Source organism: Salvelinus alpinus, chromosome 25 (genome assembly GCF_045679555.1).
Source record: "Salvelinus alpinus chromosome 25, SLU_Salpinus.1, whole genome shotgun sequence".
In the NCBI taxonomy this organism is placed as follows: domain Eukaryota; kingdom Metazoa; phylum Chordata; class Actinopteri; order Salmoniformes; family Salmonidae; genus Salvelinus; species Salvelinus alpinus.
Genome location: NC_092110.1, coordinates 2,805,258 through 2,819,446, shown reverse-complemented (window position 1 = coordinate 2,819,446; position 14,189 = coordinate 2,805,258). Strand labels below are relative to the sequence as shown.

Sequence of the window (14,189 nt, the reverse complement as noted above, 5' to 3'; positions counted from 1 at the left end):
TAGTATTTAACTAGATGAACCTTCATTTCAACACATAGGAAGGAAAGGACAACAAAAAAGATGAAACACTATTCAGGCCAATCCATCATCATCATCATCAAGCTCAGTAAAATCTCATTGGAATGAGCGCACCTCTCGCTCTCTCCTGTCACATAGAAAGGCTAGGTCAATAAGTTTCCCTGTCTCCTTTGCTTCATAGCCACTGGTTTGTACAATTAGTCGATGACATTGCATTCACCTACTGACTACAGCAGGGCTTGGCAACATGTTATGTGTTGGAACTGGAACTAAATCATTCACATACTGTGTTGCTGGCTCATGACCCATATCAAGCTAGCACAGATTAATTATCATGAAGGAAAGGAGACAAGGGAACAGAACGAACACTAATAGAATGTAGTCTAACTCTCTGTCAGTGTCTAAACGTGGTCCCGTAGAGACAAAAATAAGACCCTGGCGTGAATCACCCGCGGAGACATTTATCTGTGCGCTACACACTGCTCCCTCCAGCTGCTACGACAACATGAATTCGCAAATGAGGCAGGACCTCATTGGCTCATAAGTACGGTGAAGCTGAGAAATGCTCATGGAGTCTCCTTGGGCAGGACAGAGATGAGTTTTCAGGGGAGAATTACCCTTGAAGTTATTCGGGACGCAGTATGGATGCTACAGACAGCAGGGTTGGATGGGAGCATATCTGTCCACTGCAGATGACAATTAAATTTTTATTTATTTTTTTATTTCACCTTTATTTAACCAGGTAGGCTAGTTGAGAACAAGTTCTCATTTGCAACTGCGACCTGGCCAAGATAAAGCATAGCAGTGTGAACAGACAACAACACAGAGTTACACATGGAGTAAACAATAAACAAGTCAATAACATAGTAGAAAAAAAAGAAAAAAAGAGAATCTATATACAATGTGTGCAAAAGGCATGAGGAGGTAGGCAATAAATAGGCCATAGGAGCGAATAATTACAATTTAGCAGATTAACACTGGAGTGATAAATCATCAGATGATCATGTGCAAGTAGAGATACTGGTGTGCAAAAGAGCAGAAAAGTAAATAAATAAAAACAGTATGGGGATGAGGTATGTAAATTGGGTGGGTTGTTAACAGATGGACTATGTACAGCTGCAGCGATCGGTTAGCTGCTCAGATAGCAGATGTTTAAAGTTGTTGAGGGAGATAAAAGTCTCCAACTTTTATTTTTTTGCAATTCGTTCCAGTCGCAGGCAGCAGAGAACTGGAAGGAAAGGCGGCCAAATGAGGTTTTGGCTTTAGGGATGATCAGTGAGATACACCTGCTGGAGCGCGTGCTACGGGTGGGTGTTGCCATCGTGACCAGTGAACTGAGATAAGGTGGCGCTTTACCTAGCATAGCCTTGTAGATGACCTGGAGCCAGTGGGTCTGACGACGAACATGTAGCGAGGGCCAGCCGACTAGAGCATACAGGTCGCAGTGGTGGGTGGTATAAGGTGCTTTAGTAACAAAACGGATGGCACTGTGATAAACTGCATCCAGTTTGCTGACTAGAGTATTGGAAGCTATTTTGTAGATGACATCGCCGAAGTCGAGGATCGGTAGGATAGTCAGTTTTACTAGGGTAAGTTTGGCGGCGTGAGTGAAGGAGGCTTTGTTGCGAAATAGAAAGCCGACTCTAGATTTGATTTTGGATTGGAGATGTTTGATATGAGTCTGGAAGGAGAGTTTGCAGTCTAGCCAGACACCTAGGTACTTATAGATGTCCACATATTCTAGGTCGGAACCATCCAGGGTGGTGATGCTAGTCGGGCGGGCGGGTGCAGGCAGCGAACGGTTGAAAAGCATGGATTTGGTTTTACATTTACATTACATTTAAGTCATTTAGCAGACGCTCTTATCCAGAGCGACTTACAAATTGGTGCATTCACCTTATGATATCTAGCGTTTAAGAGCAGTTGGAGGCCACGGAAGGAGTGTTGTATGGCATTGAAGCTCGTTTGGAGGTTAGATAGCACAGTGTCCAAGGAAGGGCCAGAAGTATACAGAATGGTGTCGTCTGCGTAGAGGTGGATCAGGGAATCGCCCGCAGCAAGAGCAACATCATTGATATATACAGAGAAAAGAGTCGGCCCGAGAATTGAACCCTGTGGTACTCCCATAGAGACTGCCAGAGGACCGGACAACATGCCCTCCGATTTGACACACTGAACTCTGTCTGCAAAGTAGTTGGTGAACCAGGCAAGGCAGTCATTAGAAAAACCGAGGCTACTGAGTCTGCCGATAAGAATATGGTGATTGACAGAGTCGAAAGCCTTGGCCAGGTCGATGAAGACGGCTGCAAAGTACTGTCTTTTATCGATGGCGGTTATTATATCGTTTAGTACCTTGAGCGTGGCTGAGGTGCACCCGTGACCGGCTCGGAAACCAGATTGCACAGCGGAGAAGGTACGGTGGGATTCGAGATGGTCAGTGATCTGTTTGTTGACTTGGCTTTCGAAGACCTTAGATAGGCAGGGCAGGATGGATATAGGTCTGTAACAGTTTGGGTCCAGGGTGTCTCCCCCTTTGAAGAGGGGGATGACCGCGGCAGCTTTCCAAACCTTGGGGATCTCAGATGATACGAAGGAGAGGTTGAACAGGCTGGTAATAGGGGGTGCGACAATGGCGGCGGACAGTTTCAGAAATAGAGGGTCCAGATTGTCAAGCCCAGCTGATTTGTATGGGTCCAGGTTTTGCAGCTCTTTCAGAACATCTGCTATCTGGATTTGGGTAAAGGAGAAGCTGGGGAGGCTTGGGCGAGTAGCAGCGGGGGGGCGGAGCTGTTGGCCAAGGTTGGAGTAGCCAGGAGGAAGGCATGGCCAGCCGTTGAGAAATGCTTGTTGAAGTTTTCGATTATCACGGATTTATCGGTGGTGACCGTGTTACCTAGCCTCAGTGCAGTGGGCAGCTGGGAGGAGGTGCTCTTGTTCTCCATGGACTTTACAGTGTCCCAGAACTTTTTGGAGTTAGAGCTACAGGATGCAAATTTCTGCTTGAAAAAGCTGGCCTTTGCTTTCCTGACTGACTGCGTGTATTGGTTCCTGACTTCCCTGAACAGTTGCATATCGCGGGGACTATTCGATGCTATTGCAGTTCGCCACAGGATGTTTTTGTGCTGGTCGAGGGCAGTCAGGTCTGGAGTGAACCAAGGGCTATATCTGTTCTTAGTTCTGCATTTTTTGAACGGAGCATGCTTGTCTAAGATGGTGAGGAAGTTACTTTTAAAGAATGACCAGGCATCCTCAACTGACGGGATGAGGTCAATATCCTTCCAGGATACCCGGGCCAGGTCGATTAGAAAGGCCTGCTCGCAGAAGTGTTTTAGGGAGCGTTTGACAGTGATGAGGGGTGGTCGTTTGACCGCGGACCCGTAGCGGATACAGGCAATGAGGCAGTGATCGCTGAGATCCTGATTGAAGACAGCAGAGGTGTATTTGGAGGGCAAGTTGGTCAGGATAATGCCCATGTTTACGGATTTAGGGTTGTACCTGGTGGGTTCCTTGATGATTTGTGTGAGATTGAGGGCATCTAGCTTAGATTGTAGGACTGCCGGGGTGTTAAGCATATCCCAGTTTAGGTCACCTAACAGAACAAACTCTGAAGCTAGATGGGGGGTGATCAATTCACAGATGGTGTCCAGGGCACAGCTGGGAGCTGAGGGGGGTCGGTAGCAGGCGGCAACAGTGAGAGACTTATTTCTGGAGAGATTAATTTTTAAAATTAGAAGTTCGAACTGTTTGGGCATAGACCTGGAAAGTATGACAGAACTTTGCAGGCTCCTTTTATTCAGATTACGACAGCTCACTTTCGGTTATTTGAAATCAAAAACTCCCCAAAATATATATATATTTTTAAACAAGCCATAGAAAGTTGGTTGCAATTTCAGTTTAATTCACCTGAAAAGACAGAACAAATAATACAACAAATAGTGGTTAAACTCAAATATACTAATTGATAAAAAAAAATATATTTTTCGATAAGGTTTAAAAACAAAGGTATAATATTTGTAAATTATATCATAAATAGGACTGGTGGAGTCATGTAGGGGTGGCAGGTAGCCTAGTGGTTAGAGCGTTGGACTAGTAACCGAAAGGTTGCAAGATCGAATCCCCAAGCTGAACAAGGCAGCCCTTGAATAAGGCAATACTGTTCCTAGGCCGTCATTGTAAATAAGAATTTGTTCTTAACTGACTTGCCTAGTTAAATAAAAGGTAAAATAAAATGTCACACATGAAGCTAACACAAATATATGGAAATGTCTGCTCTACCCAAAATTACAACCAACTAATTGCAGCATTACCGCAAAAATGGTAAAGGCAAATGGAAGGGGGAACAAGTAAGGAACTTGTCTGTCGGCCCTGCATTAAAGACCAAAATTGGTTAAAGAAAATTGTGATAAATAAAAATGTATACCAGTTTCATTTAAGGACCAAAAAATTGACAGCTGTGCCATACAGGTTGCAAAATAGTTGGGAAGAGATTTTCGTTGTACCGATTCCATGGCACATGGTTTATGAATTGACATTCAAAACAAAGCCGGATTCTATTTAAATTATACAAAATTCTTGCAACCAATAGAATATTATTTACATAGGGGATACAACCGTCCCATTACTGCAGATTTTGCTGTGCAGAGTCATTAGATAATTTATTTTGGTACTGTCCATATGTAGCTCGTTTTTGGTCACAGGTCCATGAATGGCTGAAGAATTGCAAGATTTACCTGGAGCTAACTCTGCAGATAGCAATACTAGGTTTTTGAAAAGTCAGACAATCGATCAATAATATAATGTATGCAAAAATGTCTCTTTAATTTACAATCTGTAGAAACTATGAAGAATAGAAAGGTTCAGAACATTTGTGAAGCATCACAGCACTGTTGAAAAATATATGGCAAGTAAAAATCCAATATGGATGGTGTTAATAACCTCTTAAGGATTAGCCCCTTTTTTTTTTTTTTATCCCCTAAAATGTCATACACAAATCTAACTGCCTGTAGCTCAGGTCCTGAAGCAAGAATATGCATATTATTGGTACCATTTGAAAAGAAACACATTGAAGTTTGTGGAAATGTTAAAGGAATGTAGGAGAATATAACACATTAGATCTGCTAAAAGATAGTACAAAAAAAAAACAAAGACAACATTTTATTTTGTACCATCATCTTTGAAATGCAAGAGAATGGCCAAAATGTATTATTCCAGCCCAAGTGCAATTTAGATTTTGGCCACTAGATGGCATCAGTGTATGCGCAAAGTTTCAGACTGATCCATTGCATATCCGTTCAAAATGTTGATCAAGACTGCCCAAATGTGCCTAATTTGTTTATTAATAGCTTTATGTTCAAAACTGTGCACTCTCCTCAAACAATATCATAGTATTCTTTCACTGTAATATATACTGTAAATTGGACAGTGCAGTTAGATTAACAAGAATTTAAGCTTTCTGCCAATATCAGATATGTCTATGTCCTTGGAAAGTTTCTTGTTACTTACAACCTCATGCTAATCGCATTAGCCTACGTTAGCCCAACCATCCAGTGGAAGGGACACCGATCCCCGAAGAAGTAGATGGGAGTGGTTGAATGGAGCTGAATGGTGGGACTACTAACAACAAGATAACCAACGTCAAATATACTGTGTCTGTAAAATGTATATAGGTTCAAAATGTTTGTGAAATAGCACAGTTAAAAATATATGGCAAATAGAAATCAAACTGGATGGACATCAGAAATAGATGGGAGAGGTGGAACTTAGAGGAAGGCCAGGACTAAAAACAAACAAAATATAACTACTGTAAATTAGATTGTGTCCGTAAAATGTATATAGTATGTATAAGCTGGAAGTAGAAGCCTAAGTGTTGTCGTTTATTAGTTTACTCCAATTAGGTGAGGGGTGGTAGGGTTGCGGAAAAGAATAAAGAAAAATGTAATTTTAAAAAGATACACATACATAAACTCAACAACAACAAAAAAACGTCCTATTTTCAGGACCCGGCCTTTCAAAGATAGTTCGTAAAAATCCAAAAAACTTCACAGATCTTCATTGTAAAGGGTCTAAACACTGTTTCCATGCTTGTTCAATGAACCATAAACAATGAATGAACATGCACCTGTGGAACGGTCATCAAGAGAGTAACAGCTTACAGACGGTAGGCAATTAAGGTCACAGTTATGAAAACTTAGGACACTAAAGAGGCCTTTCTACTGACTCTGAAAAACACCAAAAGAAATATGCACAGGGTCCCTGCTCATCTGCGTGAACGTGCCTTAGGCATGCTGCAAGGAGGCATGAGGATTGCAGATGTGGCCAGCGCAATAAATTGCAATGTCCGTATTGTGAGACGCCTAAGACAGTGCTACAGGGAGACAGGACGGACAGCTGATCGTCCTCGCAGTGGCAGACCACGTGTAACAACACCTGCACAGGATTGGTACATACGAACATCACACCTGCGGGACAGGTACAGGATTACAACAACTGCCCGAGTTACACCAGGAACGCACAATCCCTCCATCAGTGCTCAGACTGTACGCAATAGGCTGAGAGAGGCTGGACTGAGGGCTTGTAGGCCTGTAAGGCAGGTCCTCACCAGACATCACTGGCAACAACATTGCCTATGGGCACAAACACACCGTCGCTGGACCAGACAGGACTGGCAAAAGTGCTCTTCTCTGATGAGTCGCAGTTTTGTCTCACCAGGGGTGATGGTCGGATTCGCATTTATCGTCGAAGGAATGAGCTTTACACCGAGGCATGTACTCTGGAGCAGGGTGGAGGGTCCGTCATGGTCTGGGGCAGTGTGTCACAGCATCATCGGACTGAGCTTGTTGTCATTGCAGGCAATCTCAACACTGTGCGTTACAGGGAAGACATCCTCCTCCCTCATGTGGTACCCTTCCTGCAGGCTCATCCTGACATGACCCTGCAGCATGACAATGCCACCAGCCATACTGCTCGTTTTGTGCGTGATTTCCTATAAGACAGGAATTTCAGTGTTCTGCCATGGCCAGCGAAGAGCCCAAATCTCAATCCCATTGAGCACGTCTGGGACCTGATGGCTCGGAGGGTGAGGGCTAGGGCCATTCCCCCCAGAAATGTCCGGGAACTTGCAGGTGCCTTGGTGGAAGAGTGGGGTAACATCTCACAGCAAGAACTGGCAAATCTGGTGCAGTCCATGAGGAGGAGATGCACTGCAGTACTTAATGCAGCTGGTGGCCAGTTTACGTCTCAGTTGTTGAATCTTATGTTCATACAAATATTTACAGATGTTAAGTTTGCTGAAAATAAACACAGTTGACAGTGAGAGGACATTTCTTTTTTGCTGAGTTTATATACACACACAGACACACACTACCGTTCAAAGGTTTGGGGTCACTTAGGAATGTCCTGGTTTTTGAAAGAAAAGCACATTTTCTGTCCATTAAAATAAAATAGATCAGAAATACAGTGTAGATATTGTTAATGTTGTAAATGACTAGTGTAGCTGGAAATGGCTGATTTTTTATGAAATATCTACATCGACCTACAGAGGCCCATTATCAGCAACCATCACTCCTGTGCTCCAATGGCACGCTGTGTTAGCTAATCCAAGTTTATCATTTTAAAAGGCTAATTGATCATTAGAAAACCCTTTTGCAATTATGTTAGCACAGCTGAAAACTGTTGTCCTGATTAAAGAAGCAATAAAACTGGCCTTCTTTAGACTAGTTGAGTATCTGGAGCATAAGCATTTGTGGGTTCGATTACAGGCTCAAAATGGCCAGAAACCAAGACATTTCTGAGAATTGAAGGCTATTCCATGCGAGAAATTGCCAAGAAACTGAAGATCTCGTACAACGCTGTGTACTACTCCCTTCACAGAGCAGTGCAAACTGCAGACAGTAACATTGATGGAAGCTACAATCTAGCTGCAATATTAAAGCTGATCTACCCCCTAAAAAAAGAAAAAGAGCTTTCTCCATTCCGTCCATCCGTGAAGACAAACAGACAGACAGACTGACAGAGACTGTCAGACACCCTCAAACCCACACACCTTGTGCTGTACTGATGCTATATCAAATCAAGGACAGGGACAGTCGGCTTTTGTCCCAGAGAACAGAACGGCCGCACCGGGAGAAAGAGAAACGAAATACAGTCACAAAGACCAAGGGGGAGAAAATAAAGAGAAGAACACAGCACCAAGTGAAGGATGTCTGCTATTCACAACACACAAAGGTCACACTAACCTGTCTAGCGTCTTATTAAATGGACCTCGTTCTTTTAAATAGAAAAATACACAAAGAAGACTTGTCTTTTCAAGCAAGAAGTCTTTGTGCGACTGTCCCTACTCGAGGCACATCTGAGGTCTGAGGTGTTACTGTCAATGGTGTCCCTGAATGTCAGAAAGTTTAGATGACTAGCTATATTCTTTCATAAATGCTTTCATTTCTTTCTAGGGGAAAACCAGGAAGTCTTCTTTAATAGTGGGGGCTAGGCGCTTTGTTCTGGTCAGGTCAATGTTGAAGCTCTGGCCCTCTAAACCAGTGTCACCTCCACAACCATCATGTTGCTTAGCAACTGTTGAGGTAATTCTAAGGCAAGGGACAAATTACACTGTATGTGTGTGTGTGGTGTGTTGAAAGGCCCCTCTGTCTACATATGGTGGATAGTGGAGAGACATTCATTATTACATGTACATAAAAGGAGTATGTTTACCGAGCCCTAGAGTCTAGTATCCTAATTTATGATCCATGCGCATAACTCGAAAGCACATCTACCTTGGACATCAATGTGTGTGTGTGCGAGTGCGTGTCACTTACGAAGGCAGAGGGCACATAGAGGACTCCCAGTTCGTATGACCGGACCATCACCTGCGTGCTGTTCTTCTCCAGAGCCCCCCACGCTGCTTTGGACAAGTTAGCACTGGGGACAGGAGAACACACACACATTCAATACAGGACACACGCACATAATATATAGAAAGTAGATTGAAAAATATGACGACAACTACGGCACGTACATGCATTTCCCCCCCCACATCGCACAAAATGATTAGTTGACGTCGTCCCGACATTTTGAAAAGGTTAGCGTGTCTTGTCTTCACATACGACACCAGAAGTAAAATGTCCCCTTAACGGGAAACCCTGTTGCGATTACGTCACCAAAGCCAAGTATTGACCCAAATCTACTGTAGAACTGTACTCAACTCAGATGAATAGTATTTTTTGTCAGAAATGACAAAGTTAATCTGGTCACACTTTCTGTGGTTAAGAAGACACAGTATCACTGTTGTTCTAGGGACTTTGGATAATACATGATAATATGTTACTAAATTGCAACACCCACATCAGATCATAAAGAAAATAGCCTCCATATGCTTTGACAGTGGTGTACAGTGCATTCGGAAAGTATTCAGACCCCTTGACTTTTTCCACATTTTGTTACATTACAGATTTATTCTAAAATGGATTAAATAAAAAAAATCCTCAATCTACACACAATACCCCATAACGACAAAGTGAAAACAGGTTTAGACATTTTTGCATAAGACAAAAAAATAATAACTTAAATACCTAATTTACATAAGTATTCAGACCCTTTGCTATGAGACTCGAAATTGAGCTCAGATGTATCCTGTTTCCATTGGTCATCCTAGAGATGTTTCTATAACTTGGAGTCCACCTGTTATAAATTCAATTGATTGAACATGATTTGGAAAGGCACACACCTGTCTATTGTGATGGAAAATGTTATGTTTGTGTAAATCAATTTAAATGAAACGCTATAAAAAATTATTCATAAAACTGAACAATAAAAAGGTACCCATAGAAGGTGAGAAGGCTAGGTGTCTATGCCGCTTAACAGGACACTATCATCGAACGTGTCTGAAGTATGATTCTGTATACGCATGGTTTAATCAAGACTTCCTACCAAAGAGCAGTAAACTCGATTAAGAATTTTTAGGACCGATTAAAATGTAGCATAGTGAAAACTAAGTGTTTATTTTCTTTTTTTATACATGTTTACCAATGATTGTGCATCTCTCCCTTTGAAAGGCTTCCTGAGGCAGGGGCCTTAGGAGAGAAGTTATTGAGACTGTGTACTATACAGTATAAAGGTACCCGGATCCCGCTGTTCAGGGAGCTCCCAAATTAAATAAGGCCTGGCCATTTTGTTTGTTGTTAGTGGTGTTAATACTGTGTTTATTTATTGTGTGGGGTCTTTCTATTTTGGGTTTTAGTGGATTTTCACAGGTTAGAAAGGATGCCCCTTAAAGGGCACACAAATAAAACAATTCTGAAGTATCTATTGTCCGAGATTCTCTTGATAAGAAATGTCTAAATAATGTCTGAGGTACAGGGAAAGAAAAGGGAAAGAAACACTCACTTAATGAGGTTGAATGACCTCTGACCTCTGTTCTGACTTTCTGGTGATCACCCTCACTAGAAAGGCTAGTGACATTGCATATTACATTTAAATGTAACTCAAACACTGATAATTGTGAAGAAGTTTACTAAAATTGTTATTCTGACCTGTCTTCTCTCAAGGTTATGGCGAAGGTTACCACAGATGGTATTTAATGCATGGACGGGATGAATCGAACCAAGAACAGTGTGAGCCTCACCCCCTCTAACCGAGTGAAGTAATGGCGACAATGGCGTTCACTGTGGTCCTTCACCACTTCTACCGTGAGAACAGAGTCCAAGCCAGCAACCTGTACACAGCATCCAGTCGAAGCTATCAACTACCTTTTCTCTCATGCCATTTCCCCCAGGAGTGCGACATGAGTCCACGTGGAATGAGCATGAAGAGAGATCCCGTACAAACTTCTCTGATGCTGCTGGTGTACTGATAGGAAAATGGACAAGACATAATGGATTGTGTTGAGGCACAGATCTTGGGAAGGGTACCATCATTCTTAAATGGAAGTTTGGAACCACCAAGACTCTTCCTAGAGCTGGCCGTCCGGGTCAAACTGAGCAATCGGTGGATAAGGGCCTTGGTCTGGGAGGTGACCAAGAACCCGATGATCACTCTGACAGAGCTCCAGAGTTCCACTGTGGAGATGGAGAACCTTCCAGAAGGCAAACCATCTCTGCAGCACTCCACCAATCAGGCCTTTATGGAAGAGTGACCAGACAGAAGCCACTCCACAGTAAAAAGCACGACAGTCCACTTGGAGTTTGCCAAAAGGCACCTAAAGGAGTCTCAGGCCATGAGAAACAAGATTCTCTGGTCTGATGAAACCAAGACTGAACTCCTTGGCCTGAATTCCAAGCGTCACGTCTGGAGGAAACCTGGCACCATCCCTACGGTGAAGCATGGCGGTGACAACAACCTTTTTTTTCAGTGGGAGAAAAGTCAGGATTGAGGGAAAGCTGAACAGAGCAAAGTACAGACAGATCCTTGATGAAAACCTGCTCCAGAGCGCTTAGGAGCTGGAAGGTTCACCTTCCAACAGGACAACCAACCCTAAGCACACAGCCAAGACAACGCAGGAGAGGTTTTTTCTAAACAAGTCTCTGAATGTCCTTGAGTGGCCCAGCCAGAGCCCGGACTTGAACCCGATCAACAGCTCTGGAGAGACCTGAAAATAGCTGTGCAGGGACACACCCCATCCAACCTGACAGAGCTTGAGAAGATCTGAAGAGAAGAATGGGAGAAACTCCCCAAATACAGATGTGCTAAGCATCATACCCAAGAAGACGAGGCTGTCTTCGCTGCAAAATGTGCTTCAGCAAAGTACTGAGTCAAGAGTCTGAATACTTATGAAATGTGATATTTCAGTTTATTTGATAAATTTGCTAAATAAAATAAAAACCTGTTTTTGCTTTGTCATTATGGGGCATTGTGTATAAATCAATTTTAGAATGAGGCTGTATTGTAAACAAGATGTGGAAAAAGTCAAGGGGTCTGAATACACTGTGTCCCCATCTGTCTGAGACTCACATCTGCCTCTCATTTCACTCCCTCCCTGCAGACTGAAGAGATCATCATAGTGAAGGGACTATGAATGGAGCTGAGCCACTAAATGCCTTCTAGCGTTTACTCTGAAGAGCACCGCCAAACCTTCCATTGTTGTAAGTCAAACATGCATGCACACAGACAGAGATTGAACTGCCCATACTATCAAGTCAAAGGGCATAAAAACACACATAGCATAATAATGGGAAGTAGCAGGTAAGGTGATCCCATCTCACCTCTACTATTTTTTTGTGTCTGTGGAGCCCCTGGCCCAGGCAATTGAACAAATCAGAAGAAATTACACCAATATCTCTCAATTCTATGTATCACGTCATCTCATTATACGCCGACGATAACTTACTTTATCTAGACAATGTATCTCAATCCCTCCCAAAAGCTTAGAAGATCATAGACAAATTCAGCTCCATCTCAAGTTATAAAACATTTTAAATATTTGGGAGTAGATATATTTCCTTCCTTAGATAAAACCACTGCCAGAAACTTTAAACGGAACACTCAAATAAATGAAATCCTACCTCAGTAGATGGACTAATATACTAGTTGCTTTTACCGGCAGAATATCTATTGTCAAAATGAATATATAGCCACGGTTGAATTTTTGTAGTTCAATGCTTCCCCTCATCTCCCCCTTCTGGCTATTGGGATAAAATCCATAGTGCATCTTAAAAATATATATGGCAAGGTAAACAAGCCTGGACAAAATTAAACTTGCAGAGGTAAAGATGTAGGATGACTATACGTACCAAACTTTACATTTTAATTCCAGGCACTAGTATTCAATCTTAAATTGGTTTAGACATGATTCTTCCTCCCCCTGGCTGAGTAGAGACAGAAATATGGTGTCTCCTAGTGCTATGGAAGAGGTGGTCTTGACTGATCTATCCCTTAACACTAAAACCGCCGAGGGACGCCCCCTTCAAGCTAATGAGCAGTCATTTTGACTGAAACATTCCAACAGTGTAATTAATAGATTTCATATATGCTATCGCAAAAATAATCATTTCGGTTGTGTTTATGAAGGTCTAAGTAGCATTTTCATTCGTTTGTTACTGTAGGCTATATGTAAAAACAAAAAACAACTAAATTAGAGTGTTTAATCAACTTTATTTGTGGAGTGCCTTTGTTACAACTTTGAAACGTGTTGGAACGGGGTAAGAGCTTTTAATAAACTACAAATACATTTAAAAAAATACCCCAACCACCAAGACGCATGGTCAGCAAGACGAGCAGTCAAATGATGAAAACATCAGTAGCCTAAACATAATTATAGGTGCCAAGTGTGTTTGATAGTGAAAATCAGCAAAAAAGCAATAATGGCATTATAATGAATATAAAAGAGCAGATATGACAGCAGTCAAAAAACAGTCAATTATTTATGTCGGATACCATGGCGAATGTCTGTTCCTTTGTCATCAAAACAGAGGTAACGCATGATCTCTCTTAAGTGATCCCGGGATATGGTTTCTCCTAAGAAGTATCCCACACGTCTTACCAGAGCTCTCCATATACACACCATCTCCACCAAGTGCTCCACGCACATAGAGGATTGAAAGGAATGCTTCCAGCTCATCAACAGACAGACCCTAGGCAGTGTCTCCTTGCTCCGTGTGCGCCTTAGCCACAGCACAGTCCCTGAATGCTGTAGCCTGTCCGTGTCACAAACACAACGAAAGCTGGTGAGTGCATTGCTGATGTTTTTTGTTTGAGATGTAGTGCCTGCTCTCTGTGGTGACATGTTGTGCCATAGCATTGTCACCAGCTTGTTAAACGGTGCCATCCCTTCCTCTCTCCTGTCTTAGGCACCTGCTCAGTGCGCTACATTCTGGCTTTTTTTGCGCTTAGGCCTCGGAGATGTCGGTTCATGCGGAGGCTCAGAATCAGAAGAATAATCAGAGATGTCATGATTTATTTCTCCCCCACCATCCGAGTCATTTCCATTCAGATCTTGTAGCAGCATGTGCATCCATTCATCTTAGTCTTCTTGCCATTTTAAATGACGCACGCTCTTAGTGTTCTCCAAGCAGGCCAGAGTAGACTGATAAAACTGCTTGGATTCGGTGGACTGATATAGAGTACATACAATTGAGACTATAATTAGAATATACCAATACCATAGAATGGTCAGCCCTGTTCTTCATTCACAATTGGTGATTACATAATTATGCATTGCTCATCAACTCACCCATTCTCCCCCATCA

The 14,189-nt window shown here is 42.5% G+C and overlaps 1 protein-coding gene across 1 annotated transcript in view; it reads right to left on the bottom strand.

Annotated features, from left to right (window-relative positions):
- Nucleotides 1-14,189, bottom strand: part of tdp1 (tyrosyl-DNA phosphodiesterase 1) — a 76,615-nt gene that overhangs the window by 16,915 nt on the left and 45,511 nt on the right. Inside the window, exon 14 of the mRNA XM_071365163.1 lies at nt 8,826-8,928. Coding sequence (XP_071221264.1) covers nt 8,826-8,928 — 103 coding nt within the window. The remainder of the gene's footprint in view (nt 1-8,825; nt 8,929-14,189) is intronic.